General features: G+C 39.2%; 3 protein-coding genes across 4 annotated transcripts in view; all 3 read right to left on the bottom strand.

Moving 5' to 3' along the window:
- LOC130182909 (hexokinase HKDC1-like) overlaps nucleotides 1-3924 on the bottom strand; it is an 11115-nt gene extending 7191 nt beyond the window's left edge. For both annotated transcript variants that reach the window (XM_056398239.1, XM_056398152.1), the window contains exons 1-6: nucleotides 3708-3924; nucleotides 1944-2106; nucleotides 1648-1805; nucleotides 1330-1452; nucleotides 1109-1204; nucleotides 675-774 (exon numbers count right to left, since the gene is read on the bottom strand). In XM_056398239.1, coding sequence (XP_056254214.1) covers nucleotides 675-774; nucleotides 1109-1204; nucleotides 1330-1452; nucleotides 1648-1805; nucleotides 1944-2106; nucleotides 3708-3770 — 703 coding nt within the window. In that variant the 5' untranslated portion in view covers nucleotides 3771-3924. The remainder of the gene's footprint in view (nucleotides 1-674; nucleotides 775-1108; nucleotides 1205-1329; nucleotides 1453-1647; nucleotides 1806-1943; nucleotides 2107-3707) is intronic.
- Nucleotides 3925-4217: 293 nt separating this feature from the next.
- supv3l1 (SUV3-like helicase) lies at nucleotides 4218-12226 on the bottom strand. The gene is made up of 16 exons (XM_056383508.1): nucleotides 11818-12226; nucleotides 11560-11637; nucleotides 10913-11020; nucleotides 10703-10817; nucleotides 10355-10523; nucleotides 10078-10189; nucleotides 9478-9555; nucleotides 9041-9132; nucleotides 8758-8938; nucleotides 8282-8375; nucleotides 7743-7862; nucleotides 7510-7609; nucleotides 7248-7328; nucleotides 6712-6888; nucleotides 5917-6065; nucleotides 4218-5651 (listed from the first exon to the last, which is right to left on the bottom strand). Exons 1-16 carry the CDS (start codon nucleotides 12095-12097, stop codon nucleotides 5240-5242), a joined length of 2346 nt encoding a protein of 781 aa, XP_056239483.1. The 5' UTR covers nucleotides 12098-12226; the 3' UTR covers nucleotides 4218-5239.
- A 1396-nt stretch (nucleotides 12227-13622) lies between these two features.
- vps26a (VPS26, retromer complex component A) lies at nucleotides 13623-22628 on the bottom strand. The gene is made up of 9 exons (XM_056379423.1): nucleotides 22479-22628; nucleotides 20889-21038; nucleotides 20231-20306; nucleotides 19756-19912; nucleotides 18878-19042; nucleotides 18646-18752; nucleotides 18305-18406; nucleotides 18058-18167; nucleotides 13623-16538 (listed from the first exon to the last, which is right to left on the bottom strand). Exons 1-9 carry the CDS (start codon nucleotides 22479-22481, stop codon nucleotides 16422-16424), a joined length of 987 nt encoding a protein of 328 aa, XP_056235398.1. The 5' UTR covers nucleotides 22482-22628; the 3' UTR covers nucleotides 13623-16421.
- Between the last annotated feature and the right edge of the window lie 164 nt (nucleotides 22629-22792).

The raw sequence follows: 22792 nt of genomic DNA, 5'->3' as shown, positions 1-22792 counted from the left end.
TTAACTAAAGGTCCACAACAACTTTCCAGTTTTGATTAGAAAGGCGTTGATGGGATTGTGAAACGATTAATGATGCCTGTGTTTGATTATTTCATCATAGTACGCCAAATAAGTTTACTCTAAAAGTAAATTTTTACTTTTTTAACATTTAGGAAGGTGGTAGGTCAATTTTTATTGAGTCTGCAGATTGTTGTGGTGGATTGTATTGTATTATAGGGTCAGGTGTTCTTTTTTTTCTCCACTACCCAAACAGTACATTATACAGACAGAAGGAAAAAAAATGGAAGATTCAACAGACACACAATGAAGATGAAATATTGCAAAGAATGTTTGTCACAAAGACAAAGCCACACTGGTAATAACTGTTATAGCTACAGAGCAGCATCCCTGAAGTTGGAGGTTGATTTACAGCACCAGTTGTCCGCTGCCTTATACAGCTACAGGCAGTTGTGCAAGAAGTATTCAGATCCTTCAAGTAAAAGTACCAATACAGCAATGTAAAATAACCAGTAACTATAGCTGTCAAACAAATGTAGTGCAGTAAAAAGTAGACTAGGTGTGTAGAAGTATAAAGTAGTAGAAAATGGAAAAGCTCAAGTTCAGCACTAGAGTAAATATACATAATTACTTTTTCTCACTTGAGCAAATAGTATGATTCAAATGATTGTACTTACCAATGATGAGTCCTACTTCACAGTAATTGTCATCAAACCCACAGGTCATCATGGTGGCTACAGTGTCATTAACCATAGCCAACACCTCTATATTCATTCCCTGCAGAGTGATGCACCAAGTTAGAATTAAAGTCAAGTTTTTGTAACGTTCTTACAGGGCTAATGTGGTCACTCATGGGTGCATATGTGCATCTGTCCATTCTGATATGACCATAATGTATCACCCTTAGCAAAACAACAAGTAAAAAATCTTGTACACAGTCTACCTCTGATTACAGTCTCTTATTGGTGGCATCTGTTTTGATAATGTCAGCTATGAATGGTATCACAGTTACAGCAGAATGTTTCGGCTAAATGTGTAAAATAAGATCCTCCTCAACAGTCGTGTCTCAGTTCCTCAGTTGAAGGTCTCATGAATGAAAAATAGTCCATACCCCAGTTCTGTCAATAGCTTCTCTGAGGGCCTGGACCACATCCTTTCCCTGGAAGCCTCGAACCTGGTAGTTCTTACTCCAGTTTAACAATTTTCCCTGCAGAGAGGAGAGAAGAGGTCAGGAAGTTTTTAGGAATGTAAATCTAAAAAGACAGCCATGTCAACATAGAGAGTAGGATATACTGCAGGTAGAGGTCATGAAAACCAAAAGAGTGTCATTACCTGATCCAGGGTGGACTGTTCACAGGGGAAAGAGAAAGTGAAGGCCAGAGGATGTTTCTTCTCCAAGCTGATGTTCTTCTCATGAAGGAAGTCCTTTAAAGACTCTGACACATGGTCAAATAACTACACACGGAGAGTCAGACAGGGAGAGAAAAGAGGGAAAGAAAGTAAAGAAGGTGGAAAATTTAAAAAAAGCCTCTTCTCTGTTAATGAACCATCCTCAAATGCCCATATGTCTCCTAAACTCTTGAATTCCACCTTCCCTTCCTGCTCTGCATTTTCACTGTTGGTTCCTGTCTCTCTCGTTCACCTTCTTACCTCTGCTCCTCTCCCCGCAAGTAGCTCCCCAGGTATCGGGTAAGTCTTCTCCTCCATCTCCACTCCTCCCCTCCTAATCCCCATTCCCTCTCTCACTTTAACTTGGAGTACTTTAAACTTGGAGCCTCCAAGATCCAACGCCAGAAACTGTCCTTTCTCTGCAGGAGTGAAGGAGAGAGACAAAAATATAACATCTGATTTGTTTATGTATGGATTATATGTTTCTTCAGAGTTCATTGATCTATGCAACAGCCCGAAAAAGTGTGAAAATCCCTAATCTGAATAATGTGAGTAACCTGATCCAACAGGAGTGGAGCGGACATGTGTTGGCAGCATCTTCACTGTTGCAGTGACATTGCTTTCTGCTGAAAGCCCCTTCTTCATCTCAGCCTGGAAACGAGCCGAGATGTCCTTTAGCTGGTCGTCATGGAGACGCATTGCATACAGAAACCTGTCCACCTAAAAAAAAATTATAGGACAGACAGCGCAAACAGAGACAAAGAGAAAATGTAAATTCATTATTGTCCCATACAGAAATGTAATATATGACATATATGTCCCTATAATAGTAATGTTGCCATTATGCCACCTATCTGTGATATATTATAATCACATATATACATCCTCTGGATATATGAAGATATAACTTTATAACATGTATGTACATATATTAAGAAATATATATCTATATGATGAGATTTTTACATAGAACACATATGCTCGCAACATATGTGTAGAGTCCAAATGTCTGAGGCCGCGTTAACGTATATTTTATTTATTTATGCAAATTTATTAGAACAACATACATATAAAACAATGTTTATATATGTTTTATGTGTATTCATTTCTCATTAATTTCAAACATGTCAATGTTATAATTCAGGGAATGTGGTCTCAGACATTTGGACTCTACTGTATATACTATAAACATATATTAACAGGCTTTGGGATCGATATATATTTAGGTAACATATGTCTACAATATAAGCATACGTATATAAATGTATATTTTTGTATAGGCTAGACATACATGTCAATATATGAAACTGTGCCAATTTAATCTAAAAGGTTTCATATATAATTTGTACATATATTTACATATAAAATAAAACGTATATTTCATATATAGAAATTCAATATATGTACATATATTACATTTGCATATGGGTGAATCTGATCTTTGATCATGTTTGTGTGTGTGAGAAGGAGCTTTTCAAGACAAACATCACTTCTTTCGCTCTCTGAATAATAAACAAATAGGAGCAGCAGGACAAAAGATGTTTGGGATGGGTCAGACTCACTTAATCTTGTTTATTTGACCTTCAAAGAGTTCTTCAAGGTTTGCATATGTTTAAAATGCCATGAAATCTGTAGCAGCATGTGCTAAACTCAGAGCCAGTTCAATACTAACAACAGTAACTTAATCCAGGGAGTGTCACTTGAATGTGGGACTATAAAAAAATCCTTCCCACACTCAGTCCCACTCTGTATACTCAGCCAAACTATCACTGAGACAACATGTTCACAGGACAAGGTCCCTCTGGCTGTGCACTGTGTCTGTGTGAGTGTGTGCTGCATTGCTAATGGGAGTGTCTATACTTCGTCCTGGTGAGAGTGTGTGTTGATCTCATTTGCACTATGAGAGGATTAGTGACACTGCCAGGAAAAGATGTTAATCATTTCTTGGGAAAAGATAAATGGTGACACAGTAACTATTGATTAAAGCACGTTGATCCTCTTATTACAGTATTACTATTACTGCCTTATCTTTTAGATTTTGTACAGTAAGGTACAGTAGCCTATTTGTGTGCACATGCAAAACTTAAATAATATAATAGGAATAAATCCTTCCATAACCAACGGTGAATGATGAAACACCAAATTAGAGCACCCTAAGTGACGAAATAATGATGTTGAATAAATCTTAAATATTTTTATAGTGCCTTTCAAGGTACCCGAAGCTACTAATTTGATAATGTAAGTCATTATTTCCATTTAAAAATGTTTTACAGTTTTAAACTTGTGTGCAACACAAGGTCAACACAATGAGTAACTCTTACCTTCTTTGTGGGGTCCTCCTGGAGTTTGGAGAAGAAGAAGGAAACAAGATGAACAGCCAACATCTTGATGTATTACACATACGACCATGTAAACTCCTTCGAGATCTGGTTTGTTTCTTTGAGTTTGCGCGTCAGTGCACGATGCAAGTGCATACACTTAAATGAAATTATGAAAAATGTGTTCAGTGTGTGCGCATATAAAGATGCAGAAAGCCTCTTTTTTTCCCCCTCCTGTCTGATGGTCTTTTGTTCTCACTGACCGAGTCCACTGAGCAGAGACCAACCTCTGCACTATCTCAATGATTAACAACAAGCCAAGCCCTCTTCTACTATCACATCCTCCTCTCTTGAAACTTAACATGCAAGTTTTGGTTGGTTCATGGAAACTGACATTCAATAATTTGACCCACCATTGAGCATTGATTTTAGCTTTTAGCTTGTGTTAGTTTTTATGTGTCATAATTGTTGATCTAACGTGTGCGGCACATAAAAAACAAAAACTGAGACAGGTAAAACTGTAGATTTTTATTGACTGATGTCATCACTTTATATGCAAAGAAGAAAAAATATGGCATCTCATCTGTATATAGACACTAACAGGGTTGCGCTCAATTCAAAATGTTAGCTGGATGCTCACAGAAAATGCTATTCATTAGAGAGTACTTTAAGGTGAATGCTTCAGGTATTCCCAAATAAGCTGGAAATATACTCTCAGGCTGCTTTGAAGTTCTACATTTGACTCCCCTGAACTGAGCAAAGCTTGTTCCCGACCTGTATAACCCCAGTGCATTTTAAACAATTTCCTGGTCACAAAAAATGATTCTAGAATAGCATTTATGAGAATGTGACCTTGGCTGAAACTTTATTATGCTAAACAATGTTTCTTGTCACTTTGAGCCGTGGGTTCAGTGGTAACTCTGAAGGAACCTGGCATCTCCAACAGTGATACACGATGATGGGTCTATTTCTTGTAAGCCAAACTCAAGTCAGTAAAGTTTGCTGTTGGGCCAACTTGTGCCTTTTAAATTAGTTTACAAGAAGAATCTGTGAGTTATTTTCTGTTCTCACTGAAGAGGGAGAATCTCTGAGCAGGTAGCTGATCTTCTAGAGGGACCAAGAAAGTAGCAAGTAGTTCACAGCATCCTCAACTAGAGACATTTTCCATCACTAGTTACACTTTGTGCATTTGTAGGTTGGAGGAAAACATACAGTGAGGTTTTAGCACAATAAAAAAAAAGTACATTTTGTGACAGCCTTAATGGCGCAGTATTCCAGGTGTACATGTCCGACCATAAAACACTCCTCTTGCATTGCAACTACATGTTGGTGTTTATTTGTACAGCTCAAGCTCTCAGGCTAAAAGCTTTTTATGAGTCTTCCAGGGTTAGAAAAGGTTCATAGATCCCCTTTAAATGCCCAAAATCATGATTCATTTCAGGCAAACCACCAGATATTACTATTGTATCAGTTATTGATCTCCATGGGAACAGTAATGACCTTGCGCAACCATTAATATATAGTCATCTTCCTCTTCATTTCTTCTTCTTTTTATTTTTCCCTTTGTTGTTAGTACTGTGATGTTCTGTCTTGAGTGGGTGAGAGTGATCTTTGGACCACTCCCTCTGCAGCTGTCGGAGCAAATCAGGAGTCAACAGCCCGTCTTTTACAAGTCGACTGGCCAGAGAGCTTCCTATCATCTCTCCTGAGCCTCTCTGTCCCCTTTGTCCTCTGTTGCCAATCAAAAGATTACTATCCACAGTTCCACTGCTACCACTTGTTTGTCCACGCTTGCTGAACTGTGTCTGTGTTGGGCTAGTAATGGATGGGTCAGTGGCTCTGATGAGACGGGTGATATTTCGGACGCCTTGTTGGATGATATCGTCAAGCTCTCGCTGAATTTCACGAATTGAGGCAGTGTCTGGAAACATGTCCATGAAACGGTAGCTAGAGACAGACAGACAGACAGCAACAGGGATTAGGGTGGTAAGCAGCCATTATGAGAGCTGCCTGTAAAAAATAAAATGTTATATTGTAAGGAATAAGAGATTGGAGGAAGATATATGATGATGATAATAAGTCCTAATTCAACAATCAAGGTCTAATTGAATTTACTGCACCATGTCTCTGCACACAAGCACCTGCCAATAATGATCTCATTTAAATGACAGGTAAAAGAAGTGGAAAGTAAAAAAAAAAAAGATAACGTTACCTTAACCAGAGGTAAAGATCCAACACATCATGAACAGCTTCCAAGTGAACCAGGTCTTTAATGTTTTTGGGTTCAGCCAAAGGCCAGCTGATGTGACGGCACACCCAGTCAAAAGTCAGGGGTTCATCTCGACTGAACTGACGTGCAAACTGAAAGAGAAACAAGAGCACGAAGCTGCAAGTATGGAAGAGTATGCAAAGCTTAACAATCAAGCAAATGGAAAGAGAAAAGATGAAACATTGTCTTCAATAGTATCATAATATTACCATTAATATTAATCCAATAATGACAAATTAAAAGTAAAAGAAAAAATATTCTAACATCAAAACTATTACCATTCATTAGTGTATTATTATTGTATTACACTAATGAAATATTTAGCTTTACACTTCTTAACCACTCTACAAGCAGAAAGGAGTTTTCATTGCTCACATCAACAATATCTAGAACATAGCCCTGAATCTCAAAGGTCACTTGTTGAGGACTTTATTCTGTTGCTAATCTTGTTTTACCAGTGATATTACCATAAAATGAGTGTATTGCACAGTGCCAATAAAAATCTTTTTCTTTTTACAACACTGACTCACTGAATCAGTTTCTGTTGTCTGAAGGAAAACCAGGTTTGTTTTTCACTGACCCCAATAAACCCAGTCACTGCTTTTACCATAAATGAATTATTGTTACTTTCCACCTCAGTGTTGCTACTGCTCATCAGCCCACTCTTCCTTCTTGGTCTCTCCTCCTTAAATCTCATGCCTCCTCCTCCTCCTCCTGTTTCCCTCTGCTCATCCTTACCTTCAGGAAGGAGGTGCATACAAAAGGTTGTTTTTTGTTGATGGGAGCAGTACAGAAGACGTAGCGTGACCTCAGGTTGAGTGGGATGTGCTGAATCATATCAGCCAGAAACTTGAAGTCATCGATGTTGCAGACGAAGTACATACCATCCACCTGAGAGAGGCTGACAAATATGTCCTGAGAAAAAGAGACGGAGAGAGAGAGAGGATTCACAAAGATGAGCCTACAGTGGACACACAAAAAGAGTGTCAAATATTTATCAGGACTCAAGTACGGAGGATAAAACCATCAGAGTTTAGCAGTCTTTTCTTGACTGTCCATTCTGAGTCCAACAGCACTAAACGGCACAGAATTCTTTTGAAGTCCACAATTCTGTTTCCAGCATGAAGTTCAACATATACCAATAACGTAAAAACAGAGTATGCATGAGCAAACCCTTCACTGATGGCTGTAGCTCAATGTGATCATTTTCCTCACGCTGTTGTTATCATGCTTAATCAAGGTGGGAGGGTAAATGAATAGACAGCTTTACTCACAACGAGGTTGGATAGGGTAGCATCAGGTAGATGATAGGCAAACATCTCTATCTGCTCTGCTGTGGGATGGAGACCTGCAGTCTGAGACAAAGGAGGAGAGATAAAACATCCTGTGCAGCTGGGACTGTGTGTGCGTACGTGTGTGTGTGTGCGTACGTGTGTGTGTGCGTACGTGTGTGTGTGTGTGTGTGTGTGTGTGTGTGTGTGTGTGTGTGTGTGTGTGTGTGTGTGTGTGTGTGTGTGTGTGTGTGTGAATGATCACCTCTATGGGCTCTACTAAGAGGCTGAGTATTTCCTTCAGGACAGGCAGATCATCTCTGTGCATGGTGGTAACTTCTCCCTCTTTGAACTTGGAGGAGAACCTGAGAGATGTGACAGAGGAGAGAAAAAAAAAAAACACACTAAGTTGACAGAAGCTCACTTGTGAATGTTGTGTCCTCTCTCCCGCCTTTAACCCTCCAGAATGGGGACAATATAAGCTGAAATGAGACCGACCTGCCGGCGCGGCCGGCAATCTGCAGAGCCTGTGATGTGCTGATGGTCTCCATCTGTTTCTCCCCCTTCTCATTAACATTAGGCTTTACCAGACTGTTGAAGATGATACGTTTTATACTCCTATAGAGAGAAAGTGGGAGACATACAGACAAATGGACAGATGTGAGCTGAGTTGATGGAATTTACACAAATTATTAATGCAAATTTGACCATTATGCTGCCACTGTAGCTTAATAAAGCCTCTATGTGCAGTGGTGTATGCTGAACATGCCAACAAACAACAGAAAACTTTAAAAAGGGTAAGTGTTTAAAGTTTCCCAATGACTGATAAATATCAGGAATACAGCCTGGAGGCTAATATTATATCTCCATAGATTGGGACAAGAAGAATGAACGCTTGATTTCACAAAACACAGACAACACACTCATAACTTCTTTCGGGAAACAGTACATCAGTGAGACCATGTAACGGGTTTTCTTTTAACATTTTTAAATTATTTTCATTATTTAGAAGATACCTTGGTATCATGTATACTTACAGGTTAAGGCCCATTCCAATGGCATCTGTAGCGACCAGGATCTTGCAGGGGTCATCAGGGTCATTGAACTTCTTGGCCTGTGACAGCTTGGTGCCTGTAAACCACAGAACAACTAAGCTTGGTCTTTGTAAAAACAGTAATCAGCACTGTGTGGAGCTCATTTACAAAAGTTTCTACTACACAAAAGTCTGATATGAAGGTTTGTATATTACTTATGAATAACATGTTTTTGTTTTCTAATGTTTATTTGTTGCAGTGTTCAAACTGGAGCCAATGAACATCTTTGCAAGTTGAGCCCACAAAGATTTTGATTTTTCAGACATTACTCACACACTTAGATACTTTATGGACAAGGTTCTGAGACAAGTTTACAGAGGGTGGACGAACTTATCCTCTTATATTCTTAGCTCACTTTTAGTCATCATGAGGACCAAGTTACACAGGACCTATGTGACAAGTTCAACTTACGCACTCACCTGGAGGCAAGCTCCCATAAATCACAGCACATTCTAGTCCTCTGGCCTCAATCTGTCTGCTTATGGAGTAGATGTCATTTTTACTGAAGCAGACAATACAATCTCCTGGTCTCAGGTTGTCTAATGACTCCACGGCCTGATCCAAGATTGAGAATGGAGTCAAACGCTGGTAGGTGTGCACCTTAAGAGGAATGAAGGGACAGAGAAAGTTAAGAGGAATGTGAGCGGTGCCCCAAAAGAAAAGTTTGCACTCCTCCTGAACCACTACATGCTACAGCCTCACCTCCACCTCCTCTCCAGTCGTGTACATTAGCTCTCTGATGAAGTCTACAGCTGCAGGTTCTCCACACACATGGATCTCCTCTGCACAGAGACCTACACAATGACAAAGAGAATGCCAGCTGTTGAGGTTAGAAACATCATCATTCAAAACAAAAGATTAAATCATAGGTACAACAGAAAGGTTTGCCAGAGGTGACCATGTACATAAAAATGCCTAATGATGTGTGTGTCACAACAGGAAACAAGAGATTCAGAAAATAAATGTTCATCATCATTGTTTTATTACTATTACAAATATTAAGTGTGAGTTTTATTAACTGAGAGGGAAATAAAGCTTGAGAAGATGCTCATTATTTTAGCTTCAGGCCACATGAATCACAGGGTGCAGAGGTCTTCTGTGTGTGTTTGACTGTATGTTTTTGAGTGTGTGTTACAAACCCAGCAGTGCTCTGGTCCAGGCCCAGCCTCTGGAAGGATCTCTGATCATCTGAATTTCATCGACTACAGCCACCTCATCTACAGACAAAAAAACAATCCTATGTTAACTATTCCAGGTGACGTTGAAGACACATCAAAAAGAACAGTTTGTTCAAAAGTTCTGTATTTTGGCTGATGAGTCTTCCGCAAGGAGGACCAACATTCATCCAATATGCGACAGTCCTGTGCTAGTTACTTGAAATACATAAAAACAAACAAAGGAGTCACTGGTCTATAAATACCACTGGATCACTTTAAAGATGGTAACAAAGTACATTCATCTGAGCATCAATTATTACAGCCACAACACAAAAACTTCAAACACCTTATTTTGACAGGTAAGAAAAATTTAATGCATTTTTGTGAGATTAACAGATAAGACTTTCTAGGACTAATTTGAAAAGAGACAATAGTCAAGTTTCAATATGATAACTGTTTTTGATCAGAACAAATGTCATCTGATTAGATACAATTCAATGCAATGTTCTACAGAGCAATGGAGTTTTCTTGTTATATTGATGCTACTGTGCAGAAATGTTTGTGTGTGTTATGTTTACTCACAAGGTGTAGTGACACTGCACATCTCAATGGTGCAGGCCACATGACCAGCTGCTTTACCCTCCAAGTCCACAAAGGTCCTCTCCTCCCCTGTAACCAAGTCACATGGCACACCCTGGGAGTACACAGAGTGTCACAATTATCAGATTTTGTGCAGCTCCCTCTTAAGTCACAAAAAGGTTTATGCATGTTTTTCCCCACATGTGAAGCACTACTGCCGAAATCCCGTACAAAGACTTTGTTGTGTAAAATCAGAGGACAATGATCAGTGGAGACGCACAGCACTGTTGCTCTTCTCAAAGATCTCGTGGGCAAGTAGCTTCAGAGGGCCACAATAGACTCCAGACTTAGCGGACAGGTAGCGCTGGATGGCGTGGTAGGTTTTACCACTGTTAGTGGGACCAGCGTGGAAAATCACTTTCCTCTGGATGGCACGAGCCTCTGGGTACCTGATGAACACACAAACAGAGATATACTACAACCACAGGTGCAACACATGCATACAGATAGTGACTGAAATGTAAATCCACTTTAATGGAAGCTAAGATGTAAACCACTGTTGGAAGTGGTTAAATCCAACATGAATTAACAACACCTACATTCCTGGCTCTGGATCTATAACACATACCAGTTGGCAGGGACTCTGAGGTCTGAAATCTTTCTCAGGTCATCTATACAGTCCAGCATGGGAAAGATCTGCTTGGCATGACGCATGAAGTATGGATAGATGTCATCTAAGTGACCTTGAGAGCAGCAGAAATGAATGTTAATTAAATCATAAATTTAATTCATTACCACTGACACAAACATGTTGAAGTTTTATTAAAAACTGACAAACCTGCTCCACAGCAGATGTCACTGAGGATGATGTGGAGATCAGCGGGAAGTGAGGATGAATCCATGGTATACTTCCTGAAGCTGATGAAGGCCTGGTGGAAGAGACGAGCTGTACACGGGCGTGCACGCACGCGCGCACACACACACACACACACACACACACACACAAAAGACACATAAGATTGCAAGGTCTGCAACAGAGATCACTGAAAAATGCACATTGGCCAAATTTCCATCAGACTTGCTTCAGCATCATGCTGACATCATCAACAATAACCTTTGTGACATGAAGATCTTTAATATAATGTCAGTACAGACTGATGTAAGCTCATCTTGTATTAATAAGGTTTACTTTTCCTCTCCTCCCTGTGTATGTGTGCAGTTGTGAGAATATTTTCACTAGTGAATTATATTTGGATTTTTTTAATTATGTGGTTTTATTATATTTCTAGGTAAATATTTAAATGAAATGAGAGTTAAAGCATTCATGCTGTAATGGCCGAGACAGTATGTAATGTTATAAAGCCCTGTGATTTTTCACAAAAAACATTTGTTAAATGACAATTACTGGTGACTGGGTTAAATGTAGACAGATCTGGCAATTAAATAACATTTAGACTGACAACGTATTGACAACTGTTTCCTCACCATCCAGGCCATGATCTGCTGCCAGTGTCTGCATCTCCTTCTTCTTATAAAACCGGTTCAAAACTTTCAGAAGTTCATCTGAATCATAGAAATAAAACGCAGAGAGAACCAACATGAATAAGGAAATTACTTTCATGTTAACCATTAAGAGATGACACAAGCACCAAACACATGGAATAATACTGACAGCAGCAGCAGCAACAACAACAACATAAGTGAATTTACGGCTGGTAGTTAGTGAAAAGTGAATTTACTGACCTTTACTGAGCGGCTGGCTCAGCTCTAACCCTACACTCCCATCTACCGAGGGGTCCGCCTTCAGAGACACGGGGACGAACAGAGAAGTGTCCGGGGCTTTTGGAGGAGAGCTGTCGGATGAAACATTTCTGCTGCAAACCGCAGAAGCAGTCTGATGTTGTTTATGTAACAAACCAGATCCAGTGGACGCATGAAAGCCGCCAGCGGTGACGCGAGTAGTCCGGCTGTTTATGTGGCGCTGAAGCCGAGAAAACACAGACATACACCGGTTTACTGACATAGCTACACCCCGGTGTTAGCACCTTCTGTGGGCTGCGCACAAAAACGCGTGTTAATGTCGCTGCATACTGTTCAACAAGTCTGAATATGTGGATTACACCAGCCAGCAGTTACAGCAGAGGACGGTCAACACATTTCTCTTCCTGCTAATACAACGTGGGACAGGACCAGTCTCTGTGTAGCTGCCCGCAAATGTGCCTGTGATAAAATTAAGCAGAAAATGGATTGATTGTTTTCGAAACGCAATGAGAGATACTTAATTACAGGGCATGGACGTTACATGAGTGTTTGTCAGATAAATTACTATGGCCCAGAATCAATTTTGTTTTGAACGAATTATAAACAGGCAAAAACTGGGACTTCTCTATCGCTGAACCCGAAGATCGTATGTACTGCAACGATGATTACCTCGCCCTTTTTTGTCCCTCAATAACGACTAAAAACGATCTTTGAAGGTTTCCAATGCCATGTATTCACTGAAGATGACTCTTTAGACTTGTTTGTACACCATTCTGTATCCACCTTTCTATTATAATTCATCACAAATATTGAAATACGTGTTATAATGCACGTAGCCAGAGTTATAGAAATCTTTAATTTAACGTATAGGTCATAACCTTAAATTCAACACCATCTAAACTATCAACAGAAATGTTTGACTAACCACCAAGAAAATGTCAACGAATATCAATGAAATTTAGAGATTATATTATTTAAAAAAAAAATTAAAATCTAAAAATTATATCAATATAACTTTGTAGTTATAAGTTTTATCTTCTTTAATGACAATCTAAGTGCTGTTTCAAAGCTTTCGCCACTCTTCAAGAATATAATTCTGATGCACCATGCTGAACCCTTACAGGGAATTGCTAATTGCATTGATGAACACCAAACATACAGTGACCAAGAAGAGTCAAGGACGAGATAAAGGCAAGAAAGAAGCTGGGATTATCAGTGTTTGAGTTGTTACAGTATTATGAGGAATGATTCCTTCAATTATATTAATAAAGGTCACTTTTAGCCTACAATGAGGGAGTATAGTATATAAATCTGACTCTCTCCAGATGGCCTCCATGGGAGGAGTATGTGAAAAAGCTGGACACAGACATGTGTCATTTCAGTGACAGAAAACCAGTTTGTCTATAATTTGTACAACTGGATATGATTCTTATAGACTCAATGAAACATAGATATTTCTGACCTCTGCCTCTGAAAGAGATCAGTCGGCATTATTTTTTAGATATGTTGTGGTCTTTCTCTCTGCAACAATAAAATCTTTGGCAATGTTGACTGAATAGATTGGATAACTAATGCATTTAGTGGTCTTGAATTAAAAGTGTCCTGTCAATTGTACAGTAAACTCTGATGACGGCCTGATGTCATCGTCTGGATAAATATCACAGTTGATCATCCAACACTATTCTCTTGTTTAGGTGTATGACATACAATGAAATATCCTTTTAACAATTAAGATTTGAACTGAAGTTTTCTGACATTGTTTTTTAAAGAGTGTTGTTCACAAGATATTCAGTATAAATTTGCTTTATTCACTATTCATTTAAGCTATATATTTGGGTTTGGTGTATATATACACACATCATACACATATCATATCATACACGCACACACACACTCTCACACATTGATGATTGAACATGATTAAACATTGTGTAAAGATTAACATGCAGTAGATAACACAGGGGCAGAGAGTTTTGGCATTTAAGTGTTTCTTCATTACCTTGAAAGGTATTTAAAGTACACCAAACAAACCCTACCTGTACAGTGTTCAGAAATACAGAAAATATATCTGACAGGCAGAGAGAAACAAAGCATTACTTGCAAATAAATTACAACGTTGCCTGACAAAGTGGGAGACCAAAATGCAAGGTCAACACTCTTGTGAAGAAACAAAGAAAAACAACCGAGTAGTAGATCGGAGCGATCAGACATTTAAAGAAACATAACATGGTGGCATGACCTGCACATTAAAGAGACAAAAAGCAACAAAATATTGTACTTAGCAAGTCCAATTAAAATAATTAGTGATATATAAATGACAGTATAATTTCCATTACAGACACAGGAGATCTCTGAGGTGAACTTGTCCTTGAGTGATGTTTCATTTCAGCTTCCATGCCCCTTTGTATAAAGTTAAGCATTGGAGGGAAAAGTGCAAAACTGGCCACAGATCAGAGCTTAAGGGCAAATTGACCCTACACACAGGACTGGCAACATCACCAAACTGTGTGTGTATGAGTATGTCTTTAAAGCAGGACCTAAACTGCCGGTCTGAGCATCACAGTGGAACATTGTTAGATTTTACAGTATACTGATACTGCATTCCTTCCAGTGCTTACAACAGCAGACATGAGCCATTTGTTACATTAGTATTGTAAATATACCAAGAGTCTAAAAAAAAAGAAAAAGGAAAAAACCGACACACCCTTTGAAAAATAGGATGAAAGTGACAAGAACAGTGGATCTACTGTCTGCTAGTCATGAATAGTATCATTTCATCGTTCCATTGAATCATTCACAATGTAAAAAGAAGCTGTTATATCCTTGTGATGATGACAGAAATTTCATTTTCAGGTAAAAGTAACCGCATAATTTCTTCTTCTTCAACTTTAAGCTTTGAATTTTAGAGACTTAAGATGATCTATATCTTACATTGAATGATTGATGCAATGATGTGATAGTGAGCTGGATACAGGAACGTAAAGGTTCAGTTCACTCAAATTACCAGTAAACATATTTTCTGTTTAGCCATACAGAATAAATGCGCAGACATTTTGAGATATCTCTCTCTGATTTCTTCGTCCACACTAATAAAATGGGAGCCAGTGGAATTCCACCAGTGGAGCTCAAGCACTGAAATTGAATTCTCCTGTTCTACCACCATAACTTTTTTTTTTTTTTTGAGCTGACCTGTCAAATAATTTCGAACAACAAACAGTAACTGGATTCCATTCTTGGAGATTAGTCATAAATAAACAGCACCGTAAAGATCAAACAAAATGCAGCATGCTAGAGACACATGTTGAAATTTGGAGGCAATCCTGTAGTAAACTGACAGACCCCATCACTGAAAACTGCATCAAATATTCATCTTAACAACAAACTGAAATGATGTTTTAGAGCTGCAATGATTAGCCAATTGATCAATCAGTTACTTCAATTAAATGGCAATCATTTTGATGATTGATTAGCTGTTTCTGTATTTGGAAACACTCGCATTCTCTGATTCTATATAAGCCAATGCAAGCATTTTCTGCGTTTCTTTCTATTATGTAATTGTAAATTGAATATTTTTGGGGTTTTAGACTGATGGTCAGACAAAACAAGTCATTTGCAGATGTCACGTTGGGCACTAGGACATTGTGCCCGAGGTGACATTTTATAGACTAAATAAATGAATAATGAAAATAATGATTAGTTGCAACTCTATATGATTTCATTTAAATAATTTTATGAAATAAATGACATTCAAATGTCAACACTGGAAGCCACATTCAAAGATTAAATATAGGATTAAATTTATGTTAAGATGGACATTTGTTGCACTAATTTTTCAATCAAGTTGACATTTTACAGCATTCTGTGGACTGTTGCAACATACCTAAAAAAAACAGCAAGATGAACGAACGAGAGCACAGTGGCATCACCGTATCCCAAACTCAAGTATAGTGTATAAACATCTCATCAACGCATAGCTTAGCCTCTCATGTCCTTTGTTCAAGCTAGTCCCCACATGACTTAAATACCTGCAAGCCAATCCATTTCGAGAAACCGTCATTTTGTAGGAGGTTGGGAGGGAGGACGTCAGAGAATGTCCAGGATAAGAGCTGTCCAAATATGCAACCAAAAGAAGCTCTTGTTGAGATGAATGACGTGGTGGTTGTGTGTCGCCATCTCCTCTTTTCCGACTTTGCTCCTGTTTATTACACACTCAGCAAACTGTATGGCTTCACGTGTGTGTGCTAGAGTGTGTGTTCTCAGTCCGAGGCGTCAGGATGAAATAAGCTGCCTCACTGTTCTTTACTTGGGTTGGTATGTTTTGCACTCTTGCTTTGACATTTAGCATTCAGCAGACTTGTGCATCTGTATGCAAGTGTGTTTCAGTCCTGGGGGAGCCAGTGATGGTGGTAGGACAGCTCATATGTGAAGCTGTGAAGTGGTGAGGGAGGAGGGGGGGGGGGGGGTTGTCTGAAGGTATGTTATGTGTACTCATGTATACAGACATTTCTCAGTCCAGGGAGATAGTGGGGCAGCCTGTGTCTGTCTGTGGGGCAGTCTGTGTGTATTTTCAGTTCATAGTATCACCCTCACATCTCTGGCTGCTCTACATTAACTGGCTGGGTTCGGGACTCCGGTGACTCATAGCGCTGATGGAAGTTTCTTTTCCTCAGCTTCTCTGGGGCTTTTCTCCACAGAACAATCTCCTACACACAGAAGCAAAAGAATAAATGCAGGGAAAAATACAATATTGCCAATTTAAAATTTGGTGGTAGACAAACAGGAGCATACAAAAGTAGCGAAATTATGTTATGTGTACTTGAATAGTGAGGGAAGGAAAATTCCTCTAAAGGACACATAGACAAGGAGTCTTCTTATCGCAACAGTGTGTGCACCCTTGAGTCTTGACAAATATGGTAAATGCCTTTTCTTCATCATAAAATGTTTGTAAAGCCGATTTGTTGGTAGCAGTTTTCCTTCTTCGCTGTGTTTCTTGTTAATTCCTGCATTTCGTGCCACAGTACTGCCACCAACTGTTGATCAGCAGAACAGCATGAAACCAACAACAGTTGCCCATGTGGTGTGCATCCTTGTGCACTTGCACAATACAAGAAAAGGTGACCCATTCGGAAAAAATTGTTCATTAATTTTACCAATGGTCAAAAACTCCACAGGAGTTAGAAATTGAATCACCATTGTAATCAATTTGTCATGGACAGAAATGAACTGTATCTCAGAAAACACATGGTAATTCTGCTGCTGAAGCCCTGCACATCTGTAACAGAGAAAGTAGTAGCAAAGCACCATGGCACAGATATTAATGCTAAAAATGGTGAAATATACAAAGTAGCCAGAGAGACAATGTATATTTGTGTAGGTAAGAAGCAATATATCCACGTCCAATTTCTAACACACACACACACATTCTGCTGCATTATGTAATACAGACTGTCTGAAAGAGTGATCTATTAAAGTGATCTAATGCATGGAGAGTGTCACTCAGGACTGTTGTGGAGAGACACATGCAATGTAAGATGGAGGCCATCTTAGACAATACCAACCATTCTCTCCACAACATTCTGGCACGACAAAGAAGCAGCTACAGAAGCAAACTTATCATCTCACTGCGCTGCAGAACAGAGAGGCTCAGGAGATCCTTTGTTCCCACTGCCATCAGGCAATACAACACCTCAGCCAAAGGAAGTGGACTAATCTAATTATTATTGTTTATTTATGATGAACTTATTATTATCAATAATGAGGTAATGGACACATGAATTTCCCCTAGGGGATAAATAAAGTAAGTAAATAAGTAAGTAAGTAAGTGTCTGTCTGTCTGTCTGTCTGTCTGTCTGTCTGTCTGTCTGATCTCACTGTAATCAACAACTTTAATGGAGACTACACTGTATAAACTATACTTTTCACACCAGTGGCATTACAATTCAGCAATTTTGGTACCAACAAAATAAGCTTGTATGGTTGTTTGTGTCATCTTAACACAGTCATACACGATCTGTCTCAAAAAATGTGGGATAAAATTAACCATATTTGAATCTTTACAAAGGCAAGATCAGAGGCAAAGATTAATTAAACAAGACTAAAAATACATAGTGATACAGACACAACTTGGCTGAATTATTCATGTGTGTCTCAGTTTGCTGTAGAGACATACAAATATTAGCTCACTGATGTAGAATACGATTGCTGTGTATGCAAGTGCATTACCTGTTGTTTAAAGTATCTTCTGTCCTCCTCATCCACCAGCACCAGATTAAGGAAGTAGCGCACAGAGAACTTCTTGTTGACATCTCTCATGGTGGGCGTCAAGTCATATCCTGTAAGGAAATGAGGGATGTGATCGGCAGTCACTCACACTTTAAATAAAAATACGTTTTAATACGAGAGAAGTCAACAGGGATACTGATGATATGAGGTTACATTATGTCAGCTGGTGAGAGGGAGGAGCTCTTACCTGCCAGGAACAGTCTGATAGGGATGGATTCTCCTTTAACTGGAGCTCCATCCATGATCTCATACTTTGCAACCGTCTCTGTCTCAGTGGTAGTACTGGGACCTAAAAAGGAGGGCAAATAGTTTTATCAAGTGAAAAGGTTGGAATAAAGTAAAGTAAAGCTGACAGAAGTTTCTTTGCTCTCACTGTTGACCCAACCACTCTTAAAAAGACTAAACCAACTGCAGCAATTTACTGCTAGAGAGACCTGAAATGTGATGAACTCCAAAATTAGTAGAGTGAAGCTGTTGGTCCAGACACACTTGCCACCCATGTGTTTCAGATGTACCCCGGATTCTTACCAATGCCTGTTATCTCCTTCTTGATGAGCTGTAACTCCATGTGTTGGATCTTGATCCTGACCAGCAGGAAGTAGATCTTCCCAACAATCACGTCCTTCAGGTGGTATCTGGCAAAGAGACACATCAAGAGATGCTGCTCAAACTGATGAAAGGCAGGTCTTACTTGGAACTGAGTTTTTCCATGGCAGTAAACAAGACTTCAACAAAGAAGTTAAAACAATATTCATCTCACTTGGATTTATTGTATTCAAACTCGATGTGAAGACAGTCTTCTATGCCGACTTCCATCTTGATCGAGTTGTTGACATCTGGGTAGGTGGCTAACTGGTGGACAATTAACTCGTATTCCTTCACTAAGTCAGACAGACGACGAACTATTGTCACCCTGAGGAAATACCTGCAAGAACAACACAGACACTGCAAGCTTTAAGACTCAGACCAAAACAATGTAGAACATGCTGTTCTCCAAAGACAATCAGTGAAAAAACGCACACATGTGCACATACCTAACTCAGTGAGAACTACTAGAACAACAAATTTTCATTTACTGTTCATCCAACTTCAGAATTGGGCTGTTTTTAAGAGATACTATTAATAACATAAGGTTGCAACTAACAATAACTTTAGTTGTCCATTATTGTACTCATTATTTTTGATTAATTAATCATAAAAGTGTTAAAATGGCCAGAAAAGTTCAAATTCATCCATGCTGTCTGACAAACTGTTTAAGGGTTTGGTATTTCTACTTGATAAATAACAAAAAAAAATGATCTTTTTGTTATCAATGTATTTCCTGTAAATCAAATAATAAATATTAATAACACTGTGATATTGATATAATAATTGTAATCTCAGCAATACTGAAACCAGTACTAATAACAGCAATATATTCATTGACCCCTGGTGGAGTAACAGCACAAGATGAGCTAGACAAAAGATCCCCTGCAGACTGTTTGCTGCCCTAAGATTGAACCTGGGTACTTGATACCAAAGTCTCCTGCTCATCCGAACACTAAAATAAGTGGGTTCAAGGTCATGTATATAATACACACGGTAATAATAAAACAGAAACTGCACTTTGCCTCATATCAAACTGTGCTGTGCGTATACCTTAGCCTGACGTTCGCTCCAGTATAGGACTCGTAGGGCTTCTCCACCTGCATGAACTCAAAGTCATAGCTTCTGTTCTGCGTGAGTTCTCCAGGTAGAGCCAACTCTTTCACCAAGTCCACAAACTCATGGGTGTTACTCTTATCAGAGAACAGCTCTGAAATACAGCAGAGAGGAGTTTAGAGTTCGAGGAGGTCTGGGTGGTGTTTTAAATCACAACAGTATTAACTTCAAAAAGCTTTATACATTAGCTTTATGTCATCTTGATTCCATTCTTTTTCAGCACACTGCTCCCCCCCCCTACTGTTAATACAGTTGGAGGAGGTTCAGCTCTATGACGGCAGGCTGCACATGATGACCACATGCTCCATTAAACCCTCACGTGAGAAAATCCTATTGTTGTGTTGAAGTACTTTTCCAGCTATAAAACCCAATCCATTCAACTGATATGTCAATTTTTTTGCACGATGCTCACCTATCTGTCCAACAAACTCGATGCGGATGCCCTGATGCTCGAGTCGCTTTCCTCCCTGCTTCACATTTAGATTCACCTGGAGAGGAAACATTCAATGAGCTCAAGTATGAACCAAAAAACATGCTATCACAGTGATACAAAGTCAACAATTTACAACTATATTTTTCTATATATTACTTTGACAAATAAACACTAAAATATATTCTCTTTATAGAACACAAAGAATATATATCTCCAACAAGAGCTATCCCCTCTTACTACATAATTCATATTGCTGGTGTTGGTAGCAGACAGAGTAAGCTCTTCACAGAAACTTCAGAAAAATCTGATGACAGAAGAAGGCAAACAACCAATCAGGCAAAGATGACAAGTGAAATTAATATTGAATAAACTCCAATATTACTTAATAAAGCTCATATATCTGCTGATACATAGTTAGATCGTAGATCCTAAATATACCTGCTTTACTTCTTCTCAAATTCTGAGCACAAACATCAGAACAACCTTAGTTTCCCACTGGACATAGGTAAAGAGAAAGTCCCAAAATAGACAGAGCACATTATGTGCTGACTATGTTACGTTAACCAATACATAAAAATTTCCATGCTCCATGTGTGTAGGATCCCCTTATTAAAAGGAGCTCTGCTCTCTGCTTTACCTTTCCAGACACAGACTCTCCGTCGTAGAACAGGTAGTGTTTTTCCACTTTCCCATCTTCTGTCTTCAACTCGGCTGTCTTTCTGTTCTCTGCATCGTTCAGCAGTACATCTATCTCACATACCGGCCCAAACAAACCTCCAAGGAAACTCTGAAAAAACAAAGTACATCATAGACAACATTGTATTACATATGTAAACATACAGACTATTGAAGATATATAAAAGCAAACTTTTTTAAATTTAAGTAGTTGGTGAGCTGTCTGAATAATGATTTGACTAAGCCTTTATTTACAATACATTAGAACGATGGAAGAAAAAGTTCCTTGCTATATTAATCCTGAAACGCATGGACTGCACATATTAAGCTGAATGAGATTTACAAATCTTGCACTTGCTGAAAAATGCTTAGTCTTCAGAGGTCTGCCACAACATGAAACAAATAATCACAAAAAATTCAGAGGCATGACTGGAAAATCAATTCCAAAAGATGCTGAAATACTGTCTCACAGTTTCCAAATTACTGAATAGATTTTACAAACTGTAACAAGAAAGAAGCTTACTCTTAGTTTACAGCCACTTTCATCTATTATAAACTGAACTGAATTCAACAGAGTTTGTTTACACACATCTCTGTGGACTGATGAACATCGCTCACTGCGCACAAATGAATGGCATTAACATTACCGCTCTTAGGGTGTGCCATTGACACAGTCATAGTCGGAGGTTATAATCATGTAAATCTCCTTAACCTGACTTCCTTGCTCAACTCCGTGTCTATGCTCAGCGAGAAAAACAACATCTGTCATGTCCACACTAACTCAATCACAGCCACAGCCACATTATTTTCCTCTGAGCTGGCACAACGTCACAAACACACGCTTCAACATGCAGCAGCAACAAATCTGGAGGAACCAGCCCGATCATCAAGATGTCAGGAGAGACCAGTCGCCGGTTGGAAACGAGTGGGATGCTTCAATTCATCATGTCCCAAGATGCATCTGTAACAGTCTCTCAGTAGAAAGCCCAAAAATCGACTTAAAGAAATAAAACATGGGAAACACAATAACGCTGCATCAAAGTCAGTTTGATCGTTAACTAAATAAAATAATAAGCGATCATTTTTCCCAACTTGCATACCCTTTGAACATAAAACCATATATGTATTTATGCAATTTCAAGAGTTGTAATTCAACATCAGCTTGTAACAGAACAACTTCGCATTACATCGAGCTAGGCAGCAACGTCAGCTAATACCGACATTTACTTTAGCTTCCTTGTAGCTCTAAATGCCGCTAAAATAAACTAACTGCAATTGCTTCCGTTATTAGCCAATAACCACTTTTAGTAAGTACTGTTATTAGCCATAACCAGAGCTGCCAAGCCGCTGCCTAGCCAAAACAGCAGGGACGGCCTCGCAACGTTACTGGTGCTAATTCGACCGACCCGGCTAGCTTTCCTGTCAGCTTTAAATATTGAGTAGCTGCTGTCAGTCGAAGCTGGGAGCCAATGTTAATATTGGGTTTTTGTGAATAAACAGGCCAGTTTACTCCAGTGTAGTCCGCGTAGCTGATGCTTGTTTTAACACTCACCATCTCGGCCGTCTAGACAGTCAAAGCTAACAGCTAGCCTCGCTCCGTGTAGCCAGTCTGCCTGAACCAGGAGGTAGTATCAAAGCTTACCGTCATGTGACCCGGGTCATGTGTGTGTGTGTGTGTGTGTGTGTGTGTGTGTGTGTGTGTGTGTGTGTGTGTGTGTGTGTGTGTGTGTGTTGTGTGTGTGTGTGTGTGTGTGTGTGTGTGTGTGTGTGTGTGTGTGTGTGTGGAGTGGCGAGGGAAACACCCATATGCATCCACGGGACCATAGGACACAGGCACACTACTGACATTACAATAATCTTTAAAAT

This window comes from Seriola aureovittata, chromosome 1 (assembly GCF_021018895.1).
Source record: "Seriola aureovittata isolate HTS-2021-v1 ecotype China chromosome 1, ASM2101889v1, whole genome shotgun sequence".
In the NCBI taxonomy this organism is placed as follows: Eukaryota; Metazoa; Chordata; class Actinopteri; order Carangiformes; family Carangidae; genus Seriola; species Seriola aureovittata.
Note: the sequence above shows the minus strand (reverse complement) of the source record. Positions and strands in the feature narration are given on the sequence as shown.

Bases quoted from the DNA above. Each gene is read 5' to 3' on its own strand.
- supv3l1 (XM_056383508.1), bottom strand. From the start codon at position 12,097: ATGTCAGTAAACCGGTGTATGTCTGTGTTTTCTCGGCTTCAGCGCCAC. The intron at 10,190-10,354 runs GTGCGTCTCCAC...GTGTACTCCCAG, and splicing joins TTGAGAAGAGCAACAGTGCT to GGTGTGCCATGTGACTTGGT. The intron at 7,610-7,742 runs GTCGGTCTCATT...CACATCTCTCAG, and splicing joins ATTGCCGGCCGCGCCGGCAG to GTTCTCCTCCAAGTTCAAAG.
- vps26a (XM_056379423.1), bottom strand. The intron at 20,307-20,888 runs GTAAAGCAGAGA...TTTCCTCTCCAG, and splicing joins GAGAGTCTGTGTCTGGAAAG to GTGAATCTAAATGTGAAGCA. The intron at 18,753-18,877 runs GTGAGATGAATA...TCTCTTTGCCAG, and splicing joins TTTGAATACAATAAATCCAA to ATACCACCTGAAGGACGTGA.